This window comes from Lates calcarifer, linkage group LG21 (assembly GCF_001640805.2).
Source record: "Lates calcarifer isolate ASB-BC8 linkage group LG21, TLL_Latcal_v3, whole genome shotgun sequence".
Lineage (NCBI taxonomy): Eukaryota > Metazoa > Chordata > Actinopteri > Centropomidae > Lates > Lates calcarifer.
This window is the reverse complement of record NC_066853.1, coordinates 24,326,209-24,341,760: the sequence shown is the minus strand read 5'-3', so window position 1 is coordinate 24,341,760 and position 15,552 is coordinate 24,326,209. Positions and strand designations below refer to the sequence as shown.

Sequence of the window (15,552 nt, the reverse complement as noted above, 5' to 3'; positions counted from 1 at the left end):
AAACCAAACTCAATAGGGAAATCCATCAATTTAAAATGAATATTGACTTACTCATAGGCAGAGACAGAGTACTATTCAAGGCCATTTACAAATCACCATACTGCTCCTGCGGTTTAATACAGCAGTAACAGTTAATAGGTTGTTAACTTCAAGGTCAGCTTGTAGTGGTTTTTGATCCATCTCTATTAAAATATGTTAGCGAGCAACACGAAACACTCCGTTTAAACTGAAGGAAATTTAAAATTTAAAATGAATTGTCTGAATTGAATGAATTAATTCTGCTGGAGATTATGTAGGATTTTAAATGGTATGAGTCATCTTGACAAGTTATATTTAGCTCTGCCAGTGAGATACGCAACATTACACTGACACATTTAAATGGAAATTGGTACATCGCCTTCCTGGAAAAGGGGCGTGCAGGAGCTAAGCATCCGCAAACTTGGCGGTGCTCGTGCTCTCCCGGCCCTTCCTTCCCTCTCTCCATCACCGTGTGAGGAGGGAGGATTGGTGCTCACGTGCACTCGCTGCGCGCCCCCATTCAGTTTGAACAGAGGGTGCAATACATAATTCAGTCCCAGCAAGGGGACACCTCAGTCTCTCCCCTCCTGCCAAGCCGCGGATCTGCAGCCTCTACACAGCCCGTGGACCGAGACACGGATGCGGCTGTTTCCCGCGCCTGAGCGGATAGAGAATCAACCTTGGAGAAGGACGAATGCCTGCTGGTTGTGGGTAATGCATGACTTCCAGCGGCTGAGGAAGGACGGAGAACAGCCAGGAACAGGCAGTCAGTGGTGATCTACAGGAGACGTAAACATTGCCATGCCCTGCTTTATGCACCACCTCCTCCGATCCGCTTCCTCCTCCTCCTCTGCTCCAGGACAGAGGACTCTGTTTTGAAGGATAACAGCAGCGGTGAGAGCATAACGCTGTCGAGGGTAAATATTTTGGTGAAGTTGTGTTCGGGATAGGAGGCTGCGGCGGGCCACGGTCTATACTGTAGGTATCCTGCATCCTGACTTTGCTGTGTCCGTGCTTTGCGGCCATGATGCAGGCAGCATCCTCCGACCTGTTCCCGACTTGAGCTTCACTCTGCGGGATTAACAAGTTCTTAAAAGCAAAAAAAAAAAAAAACAAACTACTACATCTACTTGTTAATGTTTTGGAGCATTATTTCTGAACTCTTAGGACATTGACTTCTTCTGTAGAACTGTGTGAAATGAACATTTTTAGAAGCAGTTTGGAATTTGATTGCTCAAATGCTTCACATCTAAACCCCAATCTGCAGACTTGAAGAGGATGTAATCAGCTGCAGACATTTTAATGTGCAACGTATCTCTAACATTAATCAAAGCTGCCTCTGCATGACTGCTTGGTGGGACCAGTCTTGTTATTATCACAGTTCACATTAACACAGCACCATGGGTGCCAAGCAGACCAAAGGCCAGGAGCCTGGAGGAGCCAGCCCTCAGCACAGCTGGAAGCGGACCCCCACCAAGGAGCGGGGAGATATCTTGGCGTCCTTCATGCTTAAGTCAGGGGACCGGCTAAGTCGCGGCGGGACGCCACCGCCTTACCAGCGCCGTATCAGCATGATCCAGGAGATGATGCTGATGGCCAAGCAGGGTAAACAGGACGAGGCCACGGAGATGCTCAAGACACTCAGACAGGTAGCTGCTGTGTGTGCGATTGTGTGTGAATGAAAGTTGGAGTGTGAGTAAAGCTCTGAGGGGTCACAGGTTCAGACCACCACACCCCTGACTTTCTCGCTTTCTTTTCTGTTTCTTTCCTCTATTCTTTCTTTTCTGTGTACGTGTGCTGTTTCTTCCTCAGTAAATGGCATCACTAATGCTGAAAGAGAATCCAGGCTCAGACTGACTGACTGTTGACACACTGACTAAATTCACCAGTTGACTGCCTATATGCCTACATGACAGAACAAGAGAGCCCAGGCTGACTGGACCCATGTTGCTCAGCCTGACTCTGCTGCACTGGTACAGTGTGGAGACTGCTACGATTTATAGCCTCTCTGTATTTCAAGACATTTGCAGCACTTGGCTGGCTGGCTGCTGCTGCTGCTGCTGCTGCTGCTGCTGCTACAGAGAGGAGGACAAATCTAACAGCAGACTCAAAGGATGTGGTGTGGTGGGAAACAGAAGAGATGCAAGAAAATAAAAATACCAACAGCTGAATTGGTGGATTTGCAAAGCTACAAAGTAAGGGAGGATCTGAATGTAAAAAATGTGATATTATGAAAAGATCATCTGAAAAGGTGTTTATCCTTGTGATATGAAGGAAACAAAGAAATGCTTAAGAAGATAATGGAGGCACACTGGTTTATAAGCACTCATCTCTATGGACAGCCTTCCACAGAGTCCATATGCTGCTAGTGTTCACTGTTTATCCCCCTATGACTCAACCACAGGGAACAGCGCCTCTGGCTTACACACACACACACACACACAGCGTTCACATGTTATTGTTTGGGCTTTGGAGATTTCCATCAGTTCCTCTATGTTCCTATTTACAGTTTTCTGATCAAATCCATTTAGGTTGGTAATCCATGAACCAATGGTAAACAGTGCAGCGAAGCAAACAGGCTTAAAGATGAAGGACACCTCTCCATCCATCATCGTTAAGACTGAGGGATCACCATCTTTGTCACTGCTTCATTAAACCATTAAAGCTCAGAGGAGAACCACAATTTCCAGTTTGAGAGTGAGGACACAATAACAGCAGTGCAGTTAGAGTCCTTCCCAGTAAGCACAGATTCTGAGTGATTTCCAGAGCAAAAACTGGATAGGCTAAAACAGAGCTTCCAAATGTCTGTTTTTCTCACAGTGCTTAAAAAATAGTAAATTAATTATTAGGCCAGTCAACAGAAAATAGATAGTTGTGAAAATTGCAGTTTGTCAGAAACACCAAACATGCCCTGTTTTTTTAAGTGTGAGGATTTGCTGTTTTTTTTTCTCTTTTGTTGATAATTGTTAAGTTGACTCTTGGTTGGACAAAAGCATTATCAAGATGTCACCTTGAGCTCTGGGTGATAGACAATTATCTGACATTTTAGAAAGAAGATGATCAAAATAATTGTTAGTTGCAGCTTTAGTTACATATAACCATTGTTGTGATAGCATCTGAAATGCCTAGATTTTTATCATGAAGCAGGTCCCATCCACAAACTGAAATATAGCCATCAAAACACTGTTGAACAGCTAATTGCAACTTTTGCATCTTTTCAACCAAATTTAGCCTAGTTTTAACCTTGATGTCTAGAAGACTAAAACCATGCTTAATAGCATCTCTGTAAGTTTATATCAACTCTGTTTAAAATATAATCAAAACTTTTTAAACAGAATAATTAAACATTTTGGGAAATACACGTATTCCTTATTCCAAATCTTCTGGATCTTCAGCAGATAAAGAACTGCTGTACCTTGTTTTCATTGAAATGTGTCTTCTCAGCAACATTCTCTACACGGGGTGGACGAGCTAACTCCCTACTGAAACGACAAGGAGTCATTGCTGTCTGGTTAGACTCTTGGAGGTGGACTGTGTGTTTATTTCCACCAGGAAAGTTGCTTAAATGCTGTGGTTGTGGCCAAATATTCTCTGCTGGTAGAGTTTACAATCATGAAGTGCCGGCCGTACTATGTGTAGAGGGAGTTCTCTGCTGTGTGGCAGTCTATCTGTGACAGCTTTACAGCGGCGTCAGTGATCAACAAAAAGCACACCTCAAAGAATTATTCATCATGGCTAGCAACTTCAATCATGCAAATGTAAAGAAATTCCACCATGTCATTTTTGGTACAAGAGGGAAAAATGCACTGAACCTTGTTTGCATCCTGGTCGTTGCTGCTAGTGTAGGAGTGCTCACTCTTACCCTTAAGACTGTGTGGTGTTTCTGTGCATGTTCTTTGTTATAGGCCCCCAAGGGACAACATTTTGTGTGTTTGTATGTATGTCAAATTATCAAAAAGTTCAAAGACCATCCGTGATTTAAATTTGGCCGCCATTAACTTCAAAGTAGTGACCTTGTGCAGTGATACAGTTCTACCAGCTCTCCTGTCCGCTTAGAACACTCCCTGGATGTCCCATTCTGTAAGCATGTCAAGCACCATCTACTACTCACACTGGATCTCTGCCACTGTGTCAAAACTGTGACCGTTCAGCTCGAATTTCATTTTGGGGAAGAGGAAGAAGTTGGGTAGAGAGCAACGATTAAGTTGCTTCCCACTGCACATTTTCAGTGTGCTGTGAGGCGGCATGATATTATGATAGAGCACCCAATTGCCATTGAACTGATGCTCCTTCCAGTCTTGGAGACTGTGAGCTCTTCTACTGTAAAGACTGCTGTTTGTTCTCTTGGTCGTTGTCGCAGACGTAATTTCCCCGAGGGAGTACGTAATTTCCCAGAGGGAGTCATCCCAAAGGGATCAATAAAGTCCGTCTAAGTCTAACTCTCGTCACCAGTGATGATCCTTGATGTGACATGAGACGACAGAATTTGATGTTTGCTGTCTGCTCAAGTTTGATCTGTAAGTGATAACAAAAACGCTTATAACACAGGTCCTGATGTTGATCACATGATGTAACACATGTTACTGACTTATTGTGTCAAGTCATTGTGCACACCAACTGCATGTGCATTAGCATACTGTGCTTTGGTTGTTAGCAACAGGAACTCTGAACTTTTTGATCATGAGTTGAAATGACAATAAACCTGAACCTAAACCCGAACTTATAAAGCAAAGTAATTTGTTGTATCTGACTTGTATAATCCATACAGTCTGGTGAAAATTTTTGATGTTGGTGGCGATACAATATTTGAGTCTCAGTACCAATCTCGTGCAAGCAGTCATACTTTAACTTTCCCAAAATAAAACAGCTGAACATTTGTTAAACTTTTCATTTCAATCTACAACAATCTGCTAAAAGAATAGGAAACAAGATTATAAATCTGACCAGAAGTTTGATTCTTTAATTTGACACAGTTTTCAGCACTCGATGCTACTGATATATTTCATCAGACACCAATTGACAAAATGAGCTAAAAAATAAAACCCCCCTCTTCTATCAAGTATTTCCAATTGACAAAATGAGCTGTGACTGAGATTTTTTCCATTACTACTGGTGGTTCATCTGAAGATAACAGCTTAAATTGTCAGACCACTGGTTGTTTCAAGTATCTCTCTAACCTCATTGTAATGTATTTAGGGATTATTTGAAAACAGCCACTGTCCCTTGGACCTCCATTACAGCAGCAGACACAGTTGCTGGGAGTTTTTTGGTGAACTATAAAGCCTCTATCAGCACTTAGTGGATTTCTTCTACTGTCATTAAGTAACAATGATATTGATATTTCCCTGCCTCATCAGCATGTCCATTCTTCATGCGATGAGACTGACTGTTATTTAAGCACCAAGCAGTATGGTTTGTGCTACAATATCAGTATATGAGAGAAGGTATGATGGTGTAAACAGCAGTCAACATGGTTTAGCTTTGATCTGGGGTCAAGCTGCTCCGACCTCTGAAGGATTTTTTTCTTGCTGCTGTTTGTGGAGTTGGGATTAGGGAAAATGATACATCCACAAGCATGATGCACTTTAACTGGGTCAAAGTTAACAATGTGTAGATACACTGTGTTTGGTTTTTTTTTCAGCTTAAAGGATGAATGTGAAGCCTTAATTTTTTATCAGCAAAGACATGGAGCCATAGAAACCAAAGGAGGCTGCAGGATGGACTGAGAAGGATGAAAACAATATGTGTTTCTTCATATTCACATATTTCTCCCTAAGGCACTAACACAGTGTAGATGATAACAGGTTTTCATGTTGGGTCATGAAGACAAAATTGGACAAGATCCAGTGACATAACCGTCGCATTTGTCTTCGTATTCTGGAGAGTTTGTGCTCTGGCAGAATGGTACAGGACAGCCAGACCACATGATGAATTGGATAAAGACAATTACTGAAGATAAGAGAACAAACACGGGGAAAAAATTGTTAGAAGAGGAGGAAAAAGAGAGAGGAAGAAGTGGTGAGTAATTGCAGAGACATCACATGAGAGAGTACTGGGGGGGGCAGTGACACAAAGAAGGGAAAGAAAAGGGAGAGAAACGAACGACACAGCTTGTGTGTAAGAGGAGAGTCACTCTTTGCTGGTTACCAGGTTCTTTGTTGCCCGGAAACCATGGTAATGGTCGGAGAGCTCAGACTAAACAGACAGTGATTAATCACGCGGGAGCTCTGTTAAGAGCTAATGGGAAGGCCACCTTCTTAATCACCACCCTTCAATTAACTTGAAACCAAAGCTAGCTTCTCTCCACCACTTCCCCTGGACTGCCTCGAAGGTGAGCGCTAAACTATAACTAACAGTGTCTTCGGAAACCTCAGTGGTTCCGGTGACATAAGATTTTTTTACTCATCTTATGGTATGTGACCAGTGTTTTGCCAGATAATGAGAAGCTGTGTTGTTGTGTTGTGGTCACCATTAATATTTAAAGACTGAAGCTGCCATTAGTCAATAGCTGTTGCTGAAAGCCACTTGGCCTCATACAAGAACATTTTCATTATTCGTAACATCATTTTCTCTCACTGTTCTCTCTTGAGGCTTGCATGTGCAAATGTTCCAAGATGAATTTACTAAACTCTCTCTCTGACACCTGTTCATGAGGAAAGGTGCGTTTGTAAGATTTGAGAGGAAGTTATTTGACAGTCACTGAGATGATTGATGGGATATTGTCATAGCATACAGAGATTATGTCAAACTGTTGTGGCAGTGACCAACATACAGGCAGCTGTCAGAGTGAAAACCACTGTAACGTGGAGGTCACTGTTAAAGGGTCATATGTAAGAATTGGTCAACTGGCATGTTGCCAGAAGGTTAGGGAGGAGAGGTGTTCACTCTTATCGTAAGCAAAAAGGACTATCGCCTCTTGAGGTACCATGTGGTATAACGAGACGGGCCAAGTCTAGTTGGTTAGCATGCTACTTCAGTAGATGTCTCTGCAACATAGAGGCCTTTGTCATAACGTCAGAACTGTTATTTCTTCACATTCTGTTGATCATTTTATTACATGTTTTAATGTGTTTAATTAAAATACTTATATACTGCCAATCTCATTCTCATGGACAACACTATGAAATCTCTTCATGCTCTTGCTCCTCCTCCATCTGGTGTTATCAGCTTTTGAAGGGCAGTGTCTCTACATGGTGCTGTGTGATTGATTCATGCAGCTTTGTTTTGGCTGCACTATAGAGTGCTGCTCTGAACAGTCTGTTCCATCCAGCTAATTTAAGTTCTCTCAAGTGCAATTTCCATACCAAAATAAATTCAACTTTATTGTAGTTTTTGTATGCTGTCATCTACACTGGCATTGGCACTGGGATCTGCAGAATTGCCACCTTTAGATCTAAATACAGACTACCACTAAGCTCAGATCAGTTAATTTCAAGATGGAAATGACTGACAACTGTATATTTCCCAGATACAAATAAAGAGATACAAATAAACCTAAAAGACATGATTGCTACTAGTAACACCCCCCACCTCCCAAGAACAGCTAGCTACACACCAATACATTTGTATCTGCTCAACAAACTGCCACAAATATTTAAGATGATGAAAATATTTGTCTGGTGTAACATGGCCAGCAATGAGGGTAATCATCTTGGGATAATGTGACACAGCCAAGTCGGAGTAACTGAAGGTTTTCCCATTCTCCCAACCTGCTGACATGACATAAATACAGCACTGCAACTTCTGTTGCTATGCGTTAAGGCTAAGTGATGTGCAGACTAACTCACACCATTAGCCAATCATAATGATTACATGCGCACAAGTTCCTTTATATGAACAGGTAGTCTCATGTGTTGTCACGACCCGGCTCAGAAGCCATGACAAAAGGAGGGAAGACCACACATAAGTTCTAACTAAAACACATTTGTTTAATATAATTGAAAAGGAAACTAACATTAAGACAAACAGAATACAACCAAAACCAAACAGAGTGAAAGCCAGAGGGCAGAGAGAGGGAGAGACTGGCTGCTACCAGTTTATATAGTCCAGCCAGACCAGGTGAGCTGAATCTGCCTGATGACCAAACTTCACCCAGGAGTCTCAGAGAGAATTACTCTGACAGGGTCGTCTCAGTGTTAACACATTACATCTCTAAAACAAGCTGCACTGTCTTTGACTCCTTCTAAATCATTTCAAGTAAGTGAGTATGTTTCTCACAAATTGTAAAATGCCTTATTTGATATTTACCCTTTGCTTTGAGTAATTTGTGTCTTCTGGCTCCTTTTAATGACAGACAAATCTCCTGTATTCCTCCCTGCACTGTATCACACAGTATGACATAGTAGCAGTGTGACTACAAAAGGCTTTTACATGAAGCAGTAATTTGCTCAAGGACCTTTACCTTTTAAGCTGTATTACCTGGACCTGGTTTCTCCCTTGGACCTGTAATATAATCACAAGTATAATAATTATTATTCAGTAATTCTTATTCAAACAACCACCATAATATCAGAGGTGGATGACACTGTGTGGTCACTATGTGATCTTTATTAAAGGTCAATATCAGCTTCATATATGGGTCCTCCTTCCCCGGTTGCCTTTCCTCTTATTTACCAAAGAGCCTGCACTTGAGCCGTTGTATTTGTCTTGTCTGTCTCTGTCTTTGTGCTGGGTTCAGATCACAGCTTTGATGTTGACCGGCTCTAATTAGTGTGGGTGGTGCTTCCTAATGAAAGAAAAGCCCACACTGTTTTCCTCATCGCATAAATGGTTGTGTGTGTGTGTGCGTATGCACTCAAACCACTATCCCCTTAGAGTTCAAGGAAGTAGACTATGCATTTTTATTTTGTCCTTGTCATGTTTATTTCATGAAGGGCCATTGTTAATAATGTATGGCTTTTCTGGAGGGTGAGTGCCATTCATGTAGTTCAGAAAAGGAAACTTTTCTTTCATTTGCTACTGTTTTAATTTGATTCACAGTATTTTTTTATTTTATTTTTTTATACTTTTTCTGTTGCAGACCTTCTCAACAAACTCATACACACAGCACTCTGTTGTGGATATTAATGGTGTTAATTGTTGTCTCCTAGACCTTACCATGTTTGGGTTCAGATTAGAGCAAGCTGGAAGATTAATTTCCATTCAGGGTTGATCTATTTGTATAGCGCCTCAAATCCTTATCACACCATGAGGAAAGACACATTGTGTGCTCCTCTGACTCACCCTCAGGCACACACACACACAGAGAGAGAGAGAGAGAGAGAGAGAGAGAGAGAGAGAGAAATAATCCATATTGCTTCAGATTTTTGGTGGTGTTATTTTCTAAGGCATGAAAATCAAAAAGCTTTTTAATGTTAAGTGTTTCTGGTCATTGGTCATTGATGAATAGTTAGACAGTTTGGGAAATATACTCTCTTCACTGTTTTGCTGGGAATGAGAGGAGCAGCAATGTCATATTGGTATGTTGAAGCTATTGAGTGTAGATTGATGGGTAAAATGTAAATTCTATTTTATTTGTTTTTACAATTAAATCTACAACACAGTAATAAAGTGTGCAGAAGAGAGGTGGTCTGAACACTTTGAGAGGTGACTGTACACAAGCAGAAATAATTTCAGCTGTCTGATCTCAACTGGAAACTGTGTGAGTCTGTGTGTCCTGGTCACTACCAGGACATATCATAACATACACCTGTTGATGCACTAATCATAGGTTTCTCTCATCTGCTGTGTTGCTATTAATATCGCTCTCATCTGAAAATACAGCAGTTGATTAGTGTGTGTATGTGTGTGTGTGTCATTCAGTCAAAGCTGCTGTCATAATTTACTGCCCCTCCTACGCAGAACAATAGGCAGCATGAAAACCTCAGTGAGTCATACCTTTCTGTAGGAGACCTAGTCTCTCTCTCTCTCTGAACATGGCTGGCCCTGTTGCCATTTAACTGGCTTGGAATTGTCTGCACAAACAAACCCAAATACACACAAAATATCTCTGCAGACACTGTGAGCATGCACTTACCTACAGACAAAAATACATTTATACATGCACACACACATTTGCCCAGAGGGTGTTTGAAGCCCACTGCGGCAAGAATGGTGGTGCAGTTGAAAAGCAGACCTATTACATATTGTGTAGATATTTGTGTCATCATCTGAATTAACATCCTGTTCCCCAGTGTATATACACCTGCTTATGTGTGTGTGTTTTCATAGCTGTCATTAACCCAAGAGTTGGTCATAAACACAAACTCAATGGCAAATAAATTGTGTAAAAATAAAATAAACAGTGTAAGGCTGCAACTTAACAGACATGAATGTGTAAGAGTGTACGTGCACTAGGCCCAATTAACTTGTACCATACCTGAGCACGATGGCCCCCCTTCCATGGTCTGCGCTCAAATTGTGCCAGACTCAGACACAGTTAGTGATCATTCTAGATGCCTGCAGTAAGTGAAGGACAGTGAGAGAGAGACAGGAAATGGGGAGAGAGAGTAGGGGAATGACATGTAGCAAAGGTCTGAGTGGATTGGGAGTCGAATCGTAGTCCAGCTGCTCAGGGCACTGAAGTCCACGTGGTACACGCCCTAACCATTCGGCCATTGGGGCGCACCCCCAAAGTCACGTTTTAAAGCAGACCTTTTAAAACGTGATCTTCTTAGTTTAGTGTGTTAGCATGCTAATTAGTACAAAACATAAATTATAGCTCAGGCTTTTAGGAATAAGTATAGACTAGGAGAAACTGAACTTTTGTATTGATGGCACTAGATGAAATATAAGGGAATCCACAAAGACTCTGGAAACTGTGAATATCTGTACAAAACATTAGACCAATCCATTGGTTGTTAGACATTACCATCCCCACTGCTAGTATAAACACAGCAAAATGAACACACCTGCTAAAAATCATCAAAGAAGACTCAAGGTCTTAAAAGCTCACACATGGTCCCTAAATAATTAATTGTGGTTGTTTTGGCTTTTTCTGCAGTGCCACCAACAAGCAAAATTTTCTAATATTTAATGGGGCAGATTTCCCAGACACTTGCTGACCACTTTCATGGCCCCCAGAGGATTTATGCTTTCGCTTTTTCATACTGCATGAGCAAGGACAAAATGTTAGGAATTCGACTGGTGATTGCCATGAAATGAGCACATCCATACTATCAAGGGAGCCTGTGACCTTTCCTGTACTCCCACACATTTTTGTTCCATCGCTAGGAAACCTCTGAGAACAGCAAAACTGACATCATATTGTTTGTTATGTCCAGCACTGTCATATAGTGGCATGAAGGAACACTGCAGCTTTTCAGAGCTGCTAATTAGATGTCAGAGTTAAAGTTTTTTGAATGTCTATGAGGGATCATGATGGATGTTCTAAATCTTGACAGTTACTTGAGCTCAAGCAAATGTAAGGCTGTATACTCATTTCCCAAAATACCTTGAACTGCTTTGGTCTAATCCTCTCCCATGTCTATGTATCTTTTTTAAAGTGGAGTTGTTATTCATGTTGACTCCTTAAGATTTAAGACGACTGCTTCACGCGTGAAGCTCTGCCAACAGGTTTATGCTTCATCTGCTTTGATGGAGCTTCAGATGTGACAAATTTTTGTTTTCTTTCATCAGCAAGCAGACAGTCAGACAGCAGGAAGCAGTGCAACAGGCTTTAATTTAATGTTTTAGGAGGTCAGCAAGTTTAGAAAGCAGCATGGAAAATGTAAAAGACTTTCAAATTCTGGCTTGCATTCACACAGAAGAGATTTATGCTTAAGAGTGTATTCCTATGTTAATGAATGAATACGTACATTTTTATGACTGTTTGAAAAGGAAAAAAATATGTGCTGTGTTAATAATCACTACTTATTTTATTTTTTTGATTTATTTTTTAGCCTTTATTGACAGGACAGTTAGAGAGAGAGTAGGGGAATGACATGCAGTAAAGGTCTGGATGGATCAGGAGTCAAACCAGGGACTAGCTGCTCAGGGCACTAAGACCCACGTGGTACACGCCCTAACCATTCAGCTATGGGGGCACCCACTATTTTATTGTAACTGTTGAATAGTTTTTGTTCTCTCCTGTGTCTGATGGAGTCTTTTCCCTGTCTTTTCATTTTAATGAAAGCCCACTGAGCTCTCCCATGTGTATGAAATTTGGTATATAAATAGACTGCCTTGCCTATATTAGTGTTGCTTATTTAAGAACTGTATGTATAACAAGTGAGGATGAGATGGTCTTATTTAATGTGTGTGTGTGTGTTTGTTTGTGTGTGTAGGACCTGGGTATGGAGTCAACATCCCTGGATGACGTGTTGTACCGCTACGCCAGCTTCAGAAACCTTGTTGACCCCATCACACATGACCTGATTATCAGCCTGGCACGATATGTCCACTGCCCCAAAACGGTAGGACACACTCTCACACACATCCGTAAAAATAATCTGAAGTGAAGAATACTTTAAGTAATAGTAGTATGTATTGCTGATTACACAAAACATACCCGTGCATGCACATGCACCCTCACAGACTGATGTTATTCATTGCGTTGTTGCTATCAGATGATCTCCTGACTCATTTTGTCTGATACTATTAGTTTACATGAAGTGCTCTAAGTGGCTGTGTGGCTGTGGATGTCCTTGAGGGAACTACTGCTCCTTGTGTTTGTTCATTCATGTAGTCCAGTGTGTCACTGAGAGAGAGAGGGAAAGAAAGCGTGACAGCAGCCATGCTGGATGAATAATGCAGGGAGGAAGAAGGAGTGATGGAGATGAAGATAGGAATTAAAAGACCTGATGTGTAATTGCAGCGCAGTGCATTCTATTGAAATGCTGTTACCCCAGAGCTGACTGTGTTAAAAGGCTTATTTTACACCAGCACCGGGCCTATTTTAATCGGTTTACTGTAAAAAGTCATTTTGATACAGTAACAGTTATCATACAATTTCTAGAGCTCTGTGTGACATCTTTCCTGCTGCCTGACATTGCTGATGATAAGCTAACTGCTCTAATCTCTGAGTGATGTATATTACATTTTTCCCATGATCTCACCACGACCTCATGAAACACAATCTTGCCTCCTTAATGTATTTCCTGTGAAAACAGGATGCTGGAAATGTAGGGTTCATCAGTGTAATTGAGAGTAATCGGCACAATCTCATGTGTAAAAAGTGAAAGAATGTACTTACACCACCACCTTTTACTCCTTTTACAAAATTATGCTAAAATTAAATAAGAGATAGCTCTTGAATGTGGGAACTATGACAAACTAATTGATGTAATTACAACTAGTAATACAATTTCTGCTCTTCAGTTTTATCTAGCTACATAAAATAATAAGAAGCACAATTTTGTATCCAAGCAACATTGTTTCTGCCAGTAATGTTAGCTAATATAATTTGGTCTTCAAAGGAAAAAGGGAGCAAGTTTTTGAACAAAATTCATCGAAAAAGCCCACTCAGAATTATACAAGAAATGACAATAACATTTACAAAGGCTAACGTTAGTTGCAGCCGGTTCTCTGTCATGTTCCTGTGGATGGGAACCAATGGAGATTGATGGTCAACCATAAATCTTCCTCTAGATGTGAGCTAAAGGCATAGAACTGTGTTAATGTTATGTGACGTTTTAGCTGCTCATCTCAAGCTAAATCCAGACAGTGAACAGTACTTCAGTGAACAGGTGAATGATTAAACATTTTTTAAATTTCAGAGATGAAATTAGAATGTCTCTAGCTTTTGCAACTAAAACTACAATAAAAAGATTAAAACTAAATAAAAGATTAAGACTAATGCAATATCAGATCCCAAAATGTACACTGGTACTTAACTGTATAGAGAGTTCATTTTTGGGAAAATGTTGTATTCACTGAAAAAATTCACTTAACTTGTATAGTACCAGGCTGCACAGCGGCAGCTGAAAAATACTTGGTATCGATGTGCAAGCCATGTTCTGCCATTCTCTTCACACATGTCGAAGATGCAGAGAAAACTGAAGATGAGGGTTCTGTGTACAGTTCATGATAAGTGAACAGAAAGAGGCTAAGAAGAGCAGAGAAGGAATGAAAGAAACACCAGAGGGGTTGTTGTTATGTTCAGAAAGAAAAGCAACAAGCGAGAGGAAGTACAGAAGGAGGCAGAGAGAGAGGTGTTATTTCCATCGTTCTGCTCCGTCCATCCTGTCTGACACATCTGATCATTGCTCTCTTTTACTTTCTTGGCATGAAAGAGATTTCAGGCTCCATTTCTGATGGAGTCACATAACATGTTAATGCAGCATCTATGAATGTCATGCCCCCTTATTCCAAAATCATCTGTGCATTAGCACACTTTTTACTACACATAATTCCTGCCTGCGTGTATATTTGCATTGCTGTCACTGGTGAGGTTATGTTGTAATTTGTAGCTTGGCAAAATCAAATCCTTGTAGCTAATGTTTAAGGGTGACAACTTATTATTTTCTTATAAAAACAGCTTCTTATGAATAATCTTATATCTATGTTTCTTATAGATATAATCAAATTGTAAATGAGGAACCAGCCGGACTTGATTCTGTTTTCAAGAGAGAAGTTTACTTGATTTTTTTCTTGACATGAGAATTGGGCTTTGTTTATGAAATGTGCAGGATTATGTGCAGACAGGGCAGGTAGTGTACAGTGGGTTTATCAGCAGCAATAAAGTCGTCACTATGACTGATACCTTTCACAAAATCATTAGATTTTTTTGTCAATATAATAATATTGATACCAGTTTTATTTGTGTTTAAATACTTACTGTACTTGGGATGGGTTGTGAAAACTGTCCAACCCAGAGTAGAGTGAACTAAACGTTATTGTGCTGGGTGTGGATTACCAGGCAATATCACAGATCTATTACAGATATTTCCTTTTTGCTTTGGAGTATAGAACTAAGTCACACTACAGACTCAGAGAAAGTGATGGTATAATAAAATGATTACATATAAATTACTGACTGACTAACTTCCTAAAGTTAAACTCTTTTCATCCCTACATCTTAATCATCACTGCAGCTCAGAGGACTGCGAAACCTAACAGACACACTGGTTGACAACCTCACACCCACAGCACATAACCTGCTACGCCTCCAGGAAGCTTATAACACTGCATTTTTGCAAAGAGAATGTGTTTCAAGGATGATACAACATTCTCTGAGTCTCTGTTGCACTTCTTCTGTACCATTTGCTTCACTTCCTTCTGTCGCTGTGGTATTTTATACAACTGTGGTTGTGGATCTTGGTGTTGTTGTTGTGTTGTCAGTCATGCTGTTACAATCTGTGACTGTTGTTGTTGCTAAAGTGCATATGAAAAGATCAGATCAACAAACACTGTGATGGAATGCAACTGTGGCTTTATACATGCGTCCTCTTTCAGTCTCTTATGTTTCAGTCAATACTTCAGTCCAGAGAACAGATAATTGATTGAATGAACTCACATCTGATTAATAATAACACACAGTAAATCTACTGCAGGATTAATGGCACATTTCCACTAATAAACAAAGGGAATGGAAACTTGTTAAGTGATTAAATCAAT

General features: G+C 40.6%; 1 protein-coding gene across 2 annotated transcripts in view; it reads left to right on the top strand.

Annotated features, from left to right (window-relative positions):
* The first annotated feature begins 412 nt into the window (after window positions 1-412).
* lrrc75a (leucine rich repeat containing 75A) overlaps window positions 413-15,552 on the top strand; it is a 53,510-nt gene continuing 38,370 nt past the window's right edge. For both annotated transcript variants that reach the window (XR_001961776.2, XM_018684026.2), the window contains exons 1-2: window positions 413-1,667; window positions 12,282-12,410. Coding sequence is in view for 1 of the 2 variants with exons in the window: in XM_018684026.2 (XP_018539542.1) it covers window positions 1,419-1,667; window positions 12,282-12,410 (378 nt within the window). In the remaining variant the exon portion in view is untranslated. The remainder of the gene's footprint in view (window positions 1,668-12,281; window positions 12,411-15,552) is intronic.